At 32.3% G+C, this 13400-nt stretch overlaps 1 protein-coding gene across 3 annotated transcripts; it reads left to right on the plus strand.

The window, feature by feature from the left end:
• The first annotated feature begins 2252 nt into the window (after positions 1-2252).
• LOC106764922 (galactokinase-like) lies at positions 2253-12512 on the plus strand. 3 transcript variants are annotated; one of them, XM_014649361.2, is made up of 14 exons: positions 2253-2364; positions 4093-4273; positions 4430-4608; positions 4737-4783; positions 5194-5288; positions 5461-5543; positions 6132-6200; positions 6721-6906; positions 7339-7473; positions 7646-7780; positions 7993-8063; positions 8267-8344; positions 8550-8691; positions 8768-9011. In XM_014649361.2, the coding sequence occupies exons 2-14, from the start codon at positions 4111-4113 to the stop codon at positions 8876-8878; spliced, it is 1494 nt and encodes a 497-aa protein (XP_014504847.2). In that variant the 5' UTR covers positions 2253-2364; positions 4093-4110; the 3' UTR covers positions 8879-9011. The 3 variants fall into 3 exon arrangements, with proteins under 3 accessions (XP_014504847.2, XP_022638311.1, XP_014504848.1); XM_022782590.1 differs by lacking the exons at positions 2253-2364; positions 8768-9011 and adding exons at positions 2542-3723; positions 12222-12512; XM_014649362.2 differs by lacking the exon at positions 2253-2364 and adding an exon at positions 2550-3723.
• The last annotated feature ends 888 nt before the right edge of the window (positions 12513-13400 follow it).

Raw genomic sequence — 13400 nt, forward strand, 5'->3', positions numbered from 1 at the left:
AACACTAATATTAATCGATTAAATGCGTTAAATGGCCAGTTTCGTAGAATGGAAGAGTTTTTGCTTGAGTCTATTTATAGGCTCTCTTTATCCATCAACATCAACTCTTCCCTTACGCTAAAACACTCAGAACTCTTTGAGAAGTGTGTGCTCTTGCTCAGCTAAAGAAACTCTTGTCTGTGGTGCTGGTACATTGCAACTACGGTGACGGAAGAATAGTTGATTCATCCTTGGTGTGTGTAAGGAGGTGTGTGGAAGAGGATCATCCTTCGTGAAGTATTCGGAGGAGGTGTTTCATCCTTCGTGAAATATTCGAAGGAGGTGTCTCATCCTTTGTGAAGATTCAAAGGAGGTGCAGGTTCATCTCTTGTGGTATCAAGAGAGGTGGTTTCTAAACTTTTACAAATTATTTTTCTTTGTGACTATTATTTGTAATTGTTTTGTGATAGTGGACTGTTTATCTCGGTCTGAGATAAGCGACTGGACGTAGGATTGATAAGATCCGAACCAGTGTAAAAATCATATGTGCAAATTTCTCTCAACCTTAATCTTTTATTTATATTTATTATTTGCGTAGTAAGTAAAATTGAGACGAAATTAAAAGATACACGTTTGAATTAAAAACCCTCTTGGTTTGTTATTCTACGCTAATAATTTTACTGCAGCCGTTTCTAACAGAATTGCATGAAGATTTTGTCCAAATTGATAGATTGGAAAACTGTGGAACGGTTGGCGCTAAAAGCCAACAAGATATCCGTGATACAAGGAAGGATTTATCCTTAAAATCAAGGTGACGCAATTCCAATGGCCCTGCTACCCATGCTTACAAACAGCAAACAAAGCACCTGTGACCAATTATCGTATATATGAAAAAGACTCATGCATTTTGTTCTATTGGTTTCTTGTGTGAATTCTCTTTAACATAGACAATCATGTTTAAAATACTATTTAGCATTAAATGTCAGTGTTTTTTTCTTAACTTCTCTGTAAATCTGTTTCTTTTTTTTATGTGAGATGTTTTTTCCATAGAGGAACAAGATACATTTTATCACTCATTTATACTATTTTAACACGTATATTCGAGAAGTTATTATTTTCTTAATACTATTTAATATTATTTATTTTTATCACATAAATTATAGGGTTTAAAAATATTATATATATATATATATATATATATATATATATATATATTATATTTCTTATAAATTAGGAATTAGATTTTGTCAATAAATGTAATTATTAAAGATAAATTTAAAAGTAATCATCAATATCGTATTTTAAAAATTACAGTTATTTTATAATTGAGGAAGAACCATGAAGTTCTTCCGTTAAGACTTTTATATTTTGGTAAGTGAGAGGGAGCCTTTTTCTTTAGAAGAAATAAATGTATGAGATAAAAATAGAATTGGTAAAGCGAAGATGTGCTAGAAAAAAAAGTGAAAAAATGCTATAACACTTAAAAAGATAACGAGGATATTAATTTCATTAGAAAGATTAATTTTCCCTGTTTAAGTAAGGCTATTATACTAGGCATAAAAAAATTAGAAATTATATATTAACTAGTTTTTAAATATGATTAATTCAATTAAATGATTTAAATTAATTAATATGTTTGATGGTAATTAAACTAGTATTATACTTTATACATCCATTTAGAAATTAAAATGATATATTTAACATTTTAAAAATTATTAAAATATTTTATTATTATTTTATTTTCTTTGCTTACCTTTTCTACTCTCTCCTTATTCATGCACCTTTGCATTGTAATGATTATGGAGGAATCTAAAAACATTGAGGAACACTCTACATAAAATATTCTAACAATAATTGATGTAATCTTGAAACTCTTCCTAGCTCAATGTATTTGTTGTTTCCATTCACGACAAGATTCCATAACGATTTTAACACATGACATGTCATAACTGCAACTTAACATTGGAGTTTTTCAAAAAAAAAAAATTCGTGGCCAATTAAGGTAAAAAAATCTTAATCCTAATTACTTGCTTTACTCGATAATGCTTTTTTAATTAAAATCTCAATAAATTATATTTTAAAAGAAAAAATAGACACAAAAAGTATTATTTATCTTCAAAACGAGACAAGTGCCACGCAATTAGGTATTCTGTTTTTTTTATCCATATTTTATTATATATTTTTAAAACAGATTATTGTTTTACTTATATAGATTTTAAAATCGGGAAAATTAGTTAAGATATATTCCTCCATCCACACCTCTCTAAATTCCTGGAGGGCCTCGACCCTTTTCTCTAAATTCCTCCATCCACACCTCTCTAAATAAATCAAGGAGCACTGATCCAAAATTACAGGCCATAGCAAAAGGATCTAAATTAAAACACGGTAAGTATCACGATCACAGCTTACAACCACTATTCATTCTGATATATGTGTGAGTTTGTTTGCTAGCATTCAGGTTCTGCTTGCTAGTCTTGGTTTGTATATGTATATGGATTTATTCTTCTCCATGATATTATTATTTTACTCTGCGGCTCTGGCACCGTAATGTCCTTACGGGTTTGATCTCTCTTTCTTCTTTCTAACCTCTGACATATAAGAACCTTCAACTATTCTTCCCCCACTTACTCACTGAACCGATCCTACACAAGTCATCTGAATGCATCTGAATGGAAACTCTACTCGTCAAGGACGCCACATCCTCTTCGGACAGACCCTTCTTAGTCCGAGATTTGACCCTCACGACCCTCCTCCATTCCAGATGAGACCAACACTCCAATTCTACCACCTTGGAGCACCATTCACCACTTAGATTTTCAGCCAGGCCAATCATCACCCAACACGCTCCAATTCATTATCTCCAGACCGACTCACCTTTGCAACTCCCACGCCCAATTCATCATCAACACTATTACCTCATTATTCGAACCAACCACATTCTTATCTGTTCCTCTGATTTCCCAAAAACACCAATCATCCATCAACAACTCATAACCACTCCTTTCTCCCCACACCCGTAACCACACCGCTACCCCAATTCATCAACCCAACATCATCTCCAACTGATTTCCTCCCTACAAACATCACGCACATTCCCTGATCCCTCCAACCCAACACTTATCATCTACAACAGACCCATCATTCATCATCTCCAGACCAAACTACGGCCAACTCCTTACCTCCCCAACGATTTTTTTTATCCCAAACTTCCCTCTCGCAGAGACGGTAACATAACAACATACTCTCATTCTTCTACTCAATTTCCAGTTAGCAAAATTCACAAACCCATTTTCCCAGGGGCCAATTTCTCACCACCTACCTCATCATCCAGGCCTATTCTTTGATATCGGCCTCAATTTTCTTCCCTTTCTCGGATATCATTTTTTACATACCTTCAACCCCATTTTGGCTGGCCACGTCTCATTGCTCCAACTCGTCATCCCCTCTAATTGAATTCGTCCTCCATCAGCAACCATCATGCGCGACCTCGTGCTCCTGCCTCATCTTTGATTTTCCATCAGCAAAAGCACACAAAAATCACACCATTTTGCACCTCACCATCACGATTTCAAAAGCATAAAATTACTCACCTTTACCACCTCCATCTTCACCCCCTTTGTTACACCCTGCTCATATTTTCTCTACATCAAATGAACAAAAACAAGGAAGACAACAAACACGACCTGCGTCGCTGACAAAGAGGGAGTCGATGCGACGGCCATGGAAGCCTGTGACATACAAAAAGTAAATTCAAATCTGATATACTTATTTGAATCTTGATCGAATCTTAAAAAGACATTCTTGACCATCACTGTTCACAATCCAAATTACCTTTTCTAGCTGAAGTACAATCATGTCATTGACAGTCCCAATAAAGTTGACAAAATCTCTTTTAGTTTTTTTTTTCTTTTATTATTATTATTTTATTGTTAATTATTGAGAGAGTGAATAATGATAATTACGAAATTAAAGGGCTCGTAAAAAAATCTGTTTACGTTCCATTATGGAACAGAACGAGCTTGATAGAGATAGAGATACAGAGAAGATATATATATATATATATAAAGAGAGAAAAAAGTTTATTTGTTTGTTTTTTTGTTTGAAATTGTGTAGTTGAAGAACGAAAGAGGAATGGCGAAGCACGAGGATCTTCCGATCCCNATTTACGATAACCTAGAGTTGGTTTATGGGGGCGGTTCAGCACTCGAAGAAGCTCAGCTTCGTTTNGATAATTTGAAGTCCAAATTCTTCGAAGTCTTCAGTCATTATCCTCAAGTCTTCGCTCGATCACCTGGTTCCTTCCCCTCTCTGTCTCTGAACTTCTAGATTTTTATTTTCTTTTATTTCTAAATTCAGTTTTTTAATGTCGGTGTTGTGGTTGAATTGTTAGTTTGTATTGTAGAGATTAGAGTTTTGGCAGTGTTTTATGATAATTTAATATGCGGAGCAGGGAGAGTGAACTTGATTGGAGAGCACATTGATTATGAGGGTTATTCGGTGTTGCCTATGGCTATTCGGCAAGATACGATCGTGGCAATTCGGAAAAACGAAGCGGAAAAGGTTCTCAGGATTGGTAACGTGAACGGTGAAAAATATTCTGTTTGTACTTATCCTGCTGATCCTCTCCAGGTGGACTAATGAATCCTTTTGTGTTCTAAATTCTCTTTGGCAATACGTGTTTAATATTCTTCACAATAAGATCGTCCTGTTTTGTTGATAATTTGATTTTGTGTTCTTTGTTTGTGATTTTAATGCAGGAAATCGACTTGAAGAATCACAAATGGGGCCATTATTTTATTTGTGGGTAAGTTTATTTCATATACATTTTTTCTTCTGCCATTCTTTAGGTTTTTGGAGGAATGATAGCTGCAAGCTTTGTTGGATGAATGTACTTTCTGTATGTTCTCTTTCATGAACCTTGCTTAACAGTTAATACCACCAAGATGATGCAGTTTGTTTGTCATTCAAGTAATTAGCCTTGCACTAATGTCCATACTGGTTACTATTCATATCTATTTAACTTATGAAAAGTAGTGCTTGCAAGTTTGTTATAGTGATATATTTTACCTTTGGTATTGTGAAATTTGGAATTAACCGCTAAATATGGATGGAGGAGCTTATGGATAGATGTATTGGTTTTCTTTTTTGGGTGTACAAGAAAGAGTGCAGCACTGTTGTTTAATTCAGTATTAATTGGTAATACAATTTCTGTAGGTACAAAGGTTTCTATGACTATGCAAAACTGAAAGGAGTGGATGTTGGCGAACCTGTTGGGCTTGATGTTCTTGTTGATGGAACAGTGCCAACAGGTGTGTTCATTAATTTTGAATTAAAATGGTGCTACTGCTATAGACATTCCAATTTACCGCAAAGTGAATGTTGCTCGGCATCTCTGGTTCTATGTTGGAGATGAAATTTTTTTCTGTTAATAGTGTTAAATTAAAAGGATAAAGGGCGACACTTATTTATTTATATTCACAGGTTCTGGGCTATCAAGCTCTGCAGCGTTTGTCTGCTCATCCACAATTGCTATTATGGCTGCTTTTGATGTGAACTTCCCAAAGGTATGAATTTTGGGTTGGAATGCTCATGTGTAAGTGGAACATTGAATGGATAAATTGTTTCCATATATAATAGCTTGTAAGATTTTAAAATTGTTGTATTAATTATTAATTATTCCGAATTATGACAAGATATTGCTGGAATTTTGTGTCATTTAAGTAACAAAGGAAAAAAAAAAGTTGAATTTTTGGAACTGATAATTTAACAGTATATCAAAATCCGGTATAAGTTCAATACCACTGACATTAAAGTATTACTGGAATTTCACATATTCACCCTTGGATGATCAGATCTAATTCCTATTTCAAATTATTTGCTGCATTGAAATTGACGTTTTGTAAATCTCTACGCTTCCATGATTTATTTGTTTTTCGTGAATTTTGTTATTTTTTTTACCCAATAGTGTTAAGATTTATGTTTTTTGTAGACATCTAAAATAGTTATTGATTATACCTTTTTAAATGGATGATTTACGACTGCTTTTGATGAATACCTGTCTTTATTTTAGAAACATTTTATTCTGTTGCTCTGTTGTTTATTTAATGTTTTATTTTCTGTTTCTGACATATGTAATCATATACTCTTAACAGAAAGAACTTGCACAAGTTACATGTGCTTGTGAACGACATATTGGTACACAATCTGGTGGAATGGATCAGGTTCTTCACTTTTCTCATTACAGATGTTTTCTGTTGTAATTTTATGTGAACGTATGTCCCAATTACAGATCTTCTTTTCCTCCATATCTCCTATGGGATGACACTCCGTCTATGTTACTGCTTCTTGCTAATTGATACACTCCTTGATCAATGTTTGTAATTAACACCTAAAATATAACGTCTTAAGTGAATAATTGAACATGGGCATACGGTGTTGCTGCATGAATTTTGAAACTCAAGAACAACAGTGTATAAAATACTAGATGTTTAAAATAGCTTGCTTTAGGGTGGGAAGTAATGCAGATATTTAATTAAATTCCACAACTTAAGGATGATCCGGGCCACAATTTGAAAACCATAGTCATTTCACTGTGGAAGTATGTTGCGTAATTGATCAAAGATGCATTAATCTGCTTCCAACTGCATATGGGGTATTGCTATCCAATATTTGTTTCTCTTCCAACATTCTGACGATTTACCTTGGCTAGTTTATTTATTTTTATTTGGTTTTACTTGACAGGCAATCTCTGTCATGGCCAAGACTGGCTTTGCAGAGCTGATTGATTTCAACCCAATTCGTACAACAGATGTGCAACTTCCTGCTGGTGGAACTTTTGTGATAGCTCATTCTCTGGCAGAGTCTCAGAAGGCTGTTACTGCTGCGACAAATTACAACAATAGGGTTCTTGAGTGCCGTTTGTCTTCTGTGAGTATACTCCAATCATTGACCCTCTCCCTAATTACTACATTTGGAGAAGAATATCTTTACCGCACTATTTTATATAACCTGTCAGGGTACATTTACTGGATGCAAATGCATAAGTAGTTTGGTAGCGTCCTTTATGACTTCTTGTAAACTACCAAAATGTCTTGTTTGTCACCATTACATTCATAGTCTTTTTGATTGGTCAATTAACTTGTTTAGTTTCTTTCATACGCTGAAGTCTGAACATTATTTTACCTACTTTTATTATTGAATTGAACAAGTAAAGACCTTCATTTCAGATGTTTCTGGTAATTTCATGCTGGACTTAATCATTAATGTGTATGTGCATCCATCAAAGGGTAGTTGCTTCATGTTGGACTTATTCATTACATGTTCATGTGCACTAAATATTGCTGCTACAAAAATTTTCAGATTGTTCTAGCTATAAAGCTAGGAATGGATCCAAAAGAGGCAATATCAAAAGTGAGCACACTGTCTGATGTTGAAGGTTTATGTGTGACATTTGCTGGTATACATAACTCATCTGATCCTGTACTTGCTGTAAAGGTAATTGAACCTGGTAGGATGTCATCCTTAGAATTTGCCCGGGGTGACACTATGTTTTATCTGAGAAACAATTTATATCACTTAATGGATTTCTTTGAATTTTAATATTTTTTCTGTATTCATAAAAATCTCAAGCCTGTTAACTGTTATAAAAACTTTTCATTCGGTACAGGAATATTTGAAAGAAGAACCATATACAGCGGAAGAAATTGAAGAAGTTGTTGGGGAAAAGCTTACCTCATTTTTGGGCAACAGTGCAGCTTATTTAGAAGTCTTAAAAGCTGCAAAGCAATACAAGTTGCATCAGGTTTTTTTAAGCTTCATTATCTACTTTACGCGCAATTGTTTAGAAGGTTTTGTGGATAACATACTCCAAATAGAAAATTTCAAATAATTTCTCGTGCTTTCGTATTTCACCAGCCAATGGGAATTTCCATCAAATGGAAATTATTAACAGCCACAGCCAATGCATTTATCCGTTTTATACGCTGTTGTTTATTTGACATATTTTGTTTCTAGAGAGCTGCTCACGTGTATTCAGAAGCAAAGAGGGTACATGCTTTCAAGGATGTCGTATCCTCAGATCTAAGGTGAGTGTTTTGGACTACTATTCAGTCGGTCTTGAATGTGAGTTGGATGAGGACCACTCTGAATTTCTTCTAACGGGTTTCTATTTATTTTGATACAAAAGTGCGTCGAGGACTAATCTCATCAGTTTGCAACTTTGCATATATTGTTATTCTTTTGTAAGTGAGCTATGTATTACTTTTATGTAACTACCGAATTTTTTCAGCGACGAGGACAAGCTAAAGAGGCTTGGTGACCTTATGAACGAGAGTCATCATAGCTGCAGCGTTTTATATGAGTGCAGGTACTGAAATAGAGTATTGTGTCTTAGTAGAATAATGTATGCATCGTCAATTGTTTGGTTTCTCTGGAAGGATTATTTCACAAGGCATGAATATTTCATGCTAGATTTTACAACCGTAAAAGTAACAGAACGATTTCTTCCTTGTAAGATATGGTTTCCTTTTTCGGCAATTAAAGTTGATATTTTCTTTTATCCATGGAATCANCTGTCCAGANTTGGAAGAACTTGTAAATGTTTGTCGTAACAATGGTGCTCTCGGGGCTAGGCTTACTGGAGCTGGATGGGGTGGTTGTGCAGTTGCTTTGGTGAAGGAGAACATAGTTCCACAATTTATCCTTAATTTAAAGGTTTGTTTTAAATATATTTAATATTTAATAACCCTAATTATCATGTAATCAATGCTGAATTTTATATCCGTTGCAGGAATGCTTCTATCAGTCTAGGATAGACAAGGGCGTTATTAAGAAGAACGATCTTGGCCTTTATGTATTTGCTTCCAAGCCATCAAGTGGTGCTGCTATATTCAAATTTTAGTATATTTTTAACCCAATTCCCCTCTAAACATATAACACAGACTATTTTCGTCTTTAATTTATTTTAGTTGACAGAAAACAATAAATGATATTCCCGAATGGCTTTGCAGTAATCTTCTGTAATTGGTAGTAAATAAATGTTTGATCACGTAAACAGCATTTAAACACCCAAGTAGTTGCCGCCGCGATTGGGTAACAGTCAAATTCCTTAAAGCAAGAAAACATAATACACCTGAAAAGCAAGAAATTTGAAGGAGAGACACCATTGAAATAAAAATCATGGGTGTGCAATTAGTAATTTTGGGATTACTCATCCAGTATTATTGTATTTCTTCTCTGTACTTGGAGTAGCTTCCCAGCACCGTAAAATCCACATGCCAACGTGATTCCTTCCGTGAACTACAATCTTGGCAGCAGAAAACGCGTTGAATCAAAATTGAAACCACTCAGACCTCTTAAAATTCCTTCTTTTTTCTGATACTCGTACAACAATCACGTCATTAAAAATAAAGATACTTTAACATCTTTTTTACAATATTTTAAAATCATTTATATGTTATTTTTTAATTAGTTCAATGATTATGATTTTATAATTAATAGTCGAAAAATTTTAGATTAATCTAACACATAAATAATATTAAAATATTATAAAAAATGTTATCAAAAATATTATTATTCAATAAAAATAATATTTATTCTCAAATGGAAACAACAATTTCAGATTTCAAATGCTAAATAATAATAATAATTTATTATTGTAATGACAATTTTAGATATTATTATTGATAGCGGCATGAGTAACAGATAAGCTTGAGAAATCCTAAAATATCAGAATTCACGTGCTGCTGTACCTTACTTATTGGACGTGGGTTCAAATTCCACGTGCTTCTGCAAAACCCCTTATCTCAACTTATTCATTAACTATAATAATATTCCAACGAAATCTTCACTATACATTTTTTTATTTTATTATGTTTCTATGGTCAGGTGAATATTTTCATTCACTTCTTCAATTCTTAAATTTAATCTCTGATCTTATGTTCTATATTTTTTTCTTCACATGCTTTTCTTTCATCTTTATTTTTTTATTTGGATTTTATTAATTCATGGAGCTTCTAATAATTAATGTTGAAAGGTCCACTCACTTATTAAAGAGATCCTAAATCTCACTATTATTGAAAATAATAATAATTTACTGTTACAAATCCATCAATTATTGTTCATTCCCCCCACTGCTTTTAATGAAAAGTTTCTATTTTCTGTTGATTAGAAAAATTTTAGAATTTGATGACGACGGTGCCTCGGCAGAAAACTAAAAATAAGCCTGCAAATTAAAAAATAAATAAATATTTTTACTTTCAATTTTTTAATCCATAAATTTGTCAGTACTTTTATTTTGTCTATTTAGAGTTTCTCACTAGTAACTTATGATTTCAATTTCTTTTGTCCTATCTTAAAACTAAATATTATTTATCAGTTATTTGTTCTTATTAAGTGTTGATTATAGTTTCTTCAATTAACATGTGTTCACTTTTATATTGAAAACATTACACTATTTAATACATTTGTAAAAATTTGGTAATTTTAATTAATGTAATGTCTATTTCTCATTTGGAACAGTTTTTAATTTTTATTATCAAATAATTTCATATTTTTTAACAAAATCTCAATATTAACTAAGTTGAATGCTTTATTTAAATCATTACAAAATAATTTTGAATATTAGTACGTTTTAGACTATTAATTAAATTTGTTACTATATTTCTCATTTTAAAAGTATTTTATACTTTAAATTTTTTAAAATTTTAAAAAGTTCAGAATTTAGTCTCAGTTAATTCAATTTTAATGAATAATATATAAGAATGAAATCCAAAATTCAATTTTGCAATATCAATTTTTAATTGTAAAAAAACAAACAGTGCGGCTACTTAAATAAATATTATGAATAGTATATCATCTAAAAAAAGTATTTTGGAAACGTGCTCTTTCGGTGAATTTAGCAATATACGAAACTAGAAGGTTTATTATTGCGAGCAATTTTTCTACGTAGATTTAATTTTATTATTCAATAAAAAAAATTATCACATCAAAATTTTAATCAAACTATTTTAAAAAATAATAAATGTAACGTTTTTTTCAAATGAATCTTTTCCATTTTAAAATTAAACGCATAATCAAATAAAGAAGGCTTATTATTGCGAATGCTTTTTCTACGCAAAATCTATCTGTCATTCATGAATTTAGTCTTTTCTCGATAAATAAATTGTCGGTGAAGAAGTATTCATAAAACGAACACAACTGCGTCTAAATCAGCATTAGGTAACAAAAACGTGAACAACGCTTCAACAGAAAATAAAAATTAAATTACTAATTCATATATTTATTATTCTGATTTTATTTACGTACACGTCAATCTTTTTTTTTTCCGTTTTTTATTATCCACTCATCACATTAATATTTTTTTAATAATTTTTCTTTCTTTTTTATCTTCTTTTCACGCGTGTCATCATCTCATACCCGACACTGATAGATAAAGTAAAATCCATTTAAATTTTAAAGTGTCTGTTAAAATTAACGCGCTTCAACCAAAATTTCCATAAAAAAAAGTGTATATATTTATTCTTTAAATAATCTGAAATATTCAACAAAATAAAATAAAACAGAAAATTGTAACACTGTCATATTAACTAAAACCGTGTTCTGTCAACAGTAACACAGCAGACATTAATTTTAAAAGCATGTTTTAGAGACAAAGTTTGACGAAAACGAAATCAGATTGAAAAGGTTTAGAAAAAGTTATCAGATAATAATAAAAACAAGAAAAAAAGAAAATGTGAGGAAGAGGGTGAAACAGAGAGTTGCCAACTGTCGGCGCGGTGCTGCTTTGGTCCTTCCTTCCGAGTATTTTCGCTTTGTACTATAAATGAGCAGTTTTTTTTGAAGGCATCACATGGAAATGGCTTTGGCAAAATGAAAAGAAACAGAAAGATTTTGAATTTTATTTGAAATCTTTAAATTGCACTGTGTGAGGTAGTTTTCCTGTGATGCTGTGAACTCCATTTCTCATGCTTTTTGTCCCTCATTGGATCTCGCCTTCTTTCTCTTTTCCTCAAGCAAGGTATTCACTTTTCCACAAAGCTTGACTTAATCTACTTTCAAAAGCTTAACTTTATGTCTTTCTCTCCTGTTTTCCTTCGTTTAAGTCACCAGTTGTCTGCTTTTCTTCATTTCTCTTTGGTGGATAACTGGTTTGAACTTTTTTCTTGTTCGTAACTGATTGAATTATGTTTCTTGTTATGGTNGGATTAACATGTAGTCAATGCTGAATTTTATATCCATTGCAGGAATGCTTCTACCAGTCTAGGATAGACAAGGGCGTTATTAAGAAGAACGATCTTGGCCTTTATTTATTTGCTTCCAAGCCATCAAGTGGTGCTGCTATATTCAAGTTTTAGTATATTTTTAACCCAATTCCCCTCTAAACCTTGTCCCCTCTAAACATATAAACACAGACTGTTTTCGTCTTTAATGTATTTTAGTTGACAGAAAACAATAAATGATATTGCCGAATGGCTTTGCAGTAATCTTCTGTAATTGGTAAATAAATGTTTGATCACGAAAACAGCGTTTACACACCGAAGCAGTTGCCGCGATTGGGTAACAGTCAAATTCATTACAGTTCTTCAGATAAATTATTAAATTGGAGATAAGAAATACTTGGATTTAAAGTTTTAATGTGGGTTAATTTTGTTTACGCATTCTGGAAAGGAGAGAAGTATCTCTTTACGTGGTGTTTCTGAAAATTTTCACTTACGAGAATGTTTCATCTGCAAATCAAAATTCATGTGTTAATCAGAATTATTATTATATTTTTTGTATAAATACCTTTTAGATTGTTTATTCTGAAAAGTTCAATTCTGGATTCGATGATATAAGAACTTGTCTGATAGCCATCACAACAAATAAAAACTCCATTGATGTTATTCATTCATACCTTGTACACCTATCTGCAATTTACTAACTTCAAACCTCATCAAAAGTTGTTCGAATCTTTAATCTTGTAGCAATAAAATATAAACTTAGAGTAGAGTAAACACAATACACCCGAAAAGCAAGAAATTTGAAGGAGAGAGTGAATCACATTTAATAATTTGATAAGATATTGTCTAAATTTTTATGGATTTGATTTTGAAACCATTCTAAAAGGTCTTTTATTAATAAAGATATTTTTTGTGTAAAGATATTTTTTGTGTATATAAACTTATATTTATTTTTTTTTTCTTATGTGAAACTTTGTTTTTACTCAAGACACATAAAAATCATGGGTGTGTAATTAGTAATTTTGGATTACTCATCCAGTATTATTGTGTCTTTCTCATCCAGTACTGTTGTATTTCTTCTCTGTACTTGGAGTAGCTTCCCAGCACCGTGAAATCCACATGCCAACGTGATTCCTACCGTGAACTACAATCTTGGCAGTAGAAAACGCGTTGAATCAAAATTGAAACGACTCACACCTCTTA

The sequence above is a fragment of the Vigna radiata genome, chromosome 6 (assembly GCF_000741045.1).
Source record: "Vigna radiata var. radiata cultivar VC1973A chromosome 6, Vradiata_ver6, whole genome shotgun sequence".
NCBI lineage: Eukaryota > Viridiplantae > Streptophyta > Magnoliopsida > Fabales > Fabaceae > Vigna > Vigna radiata.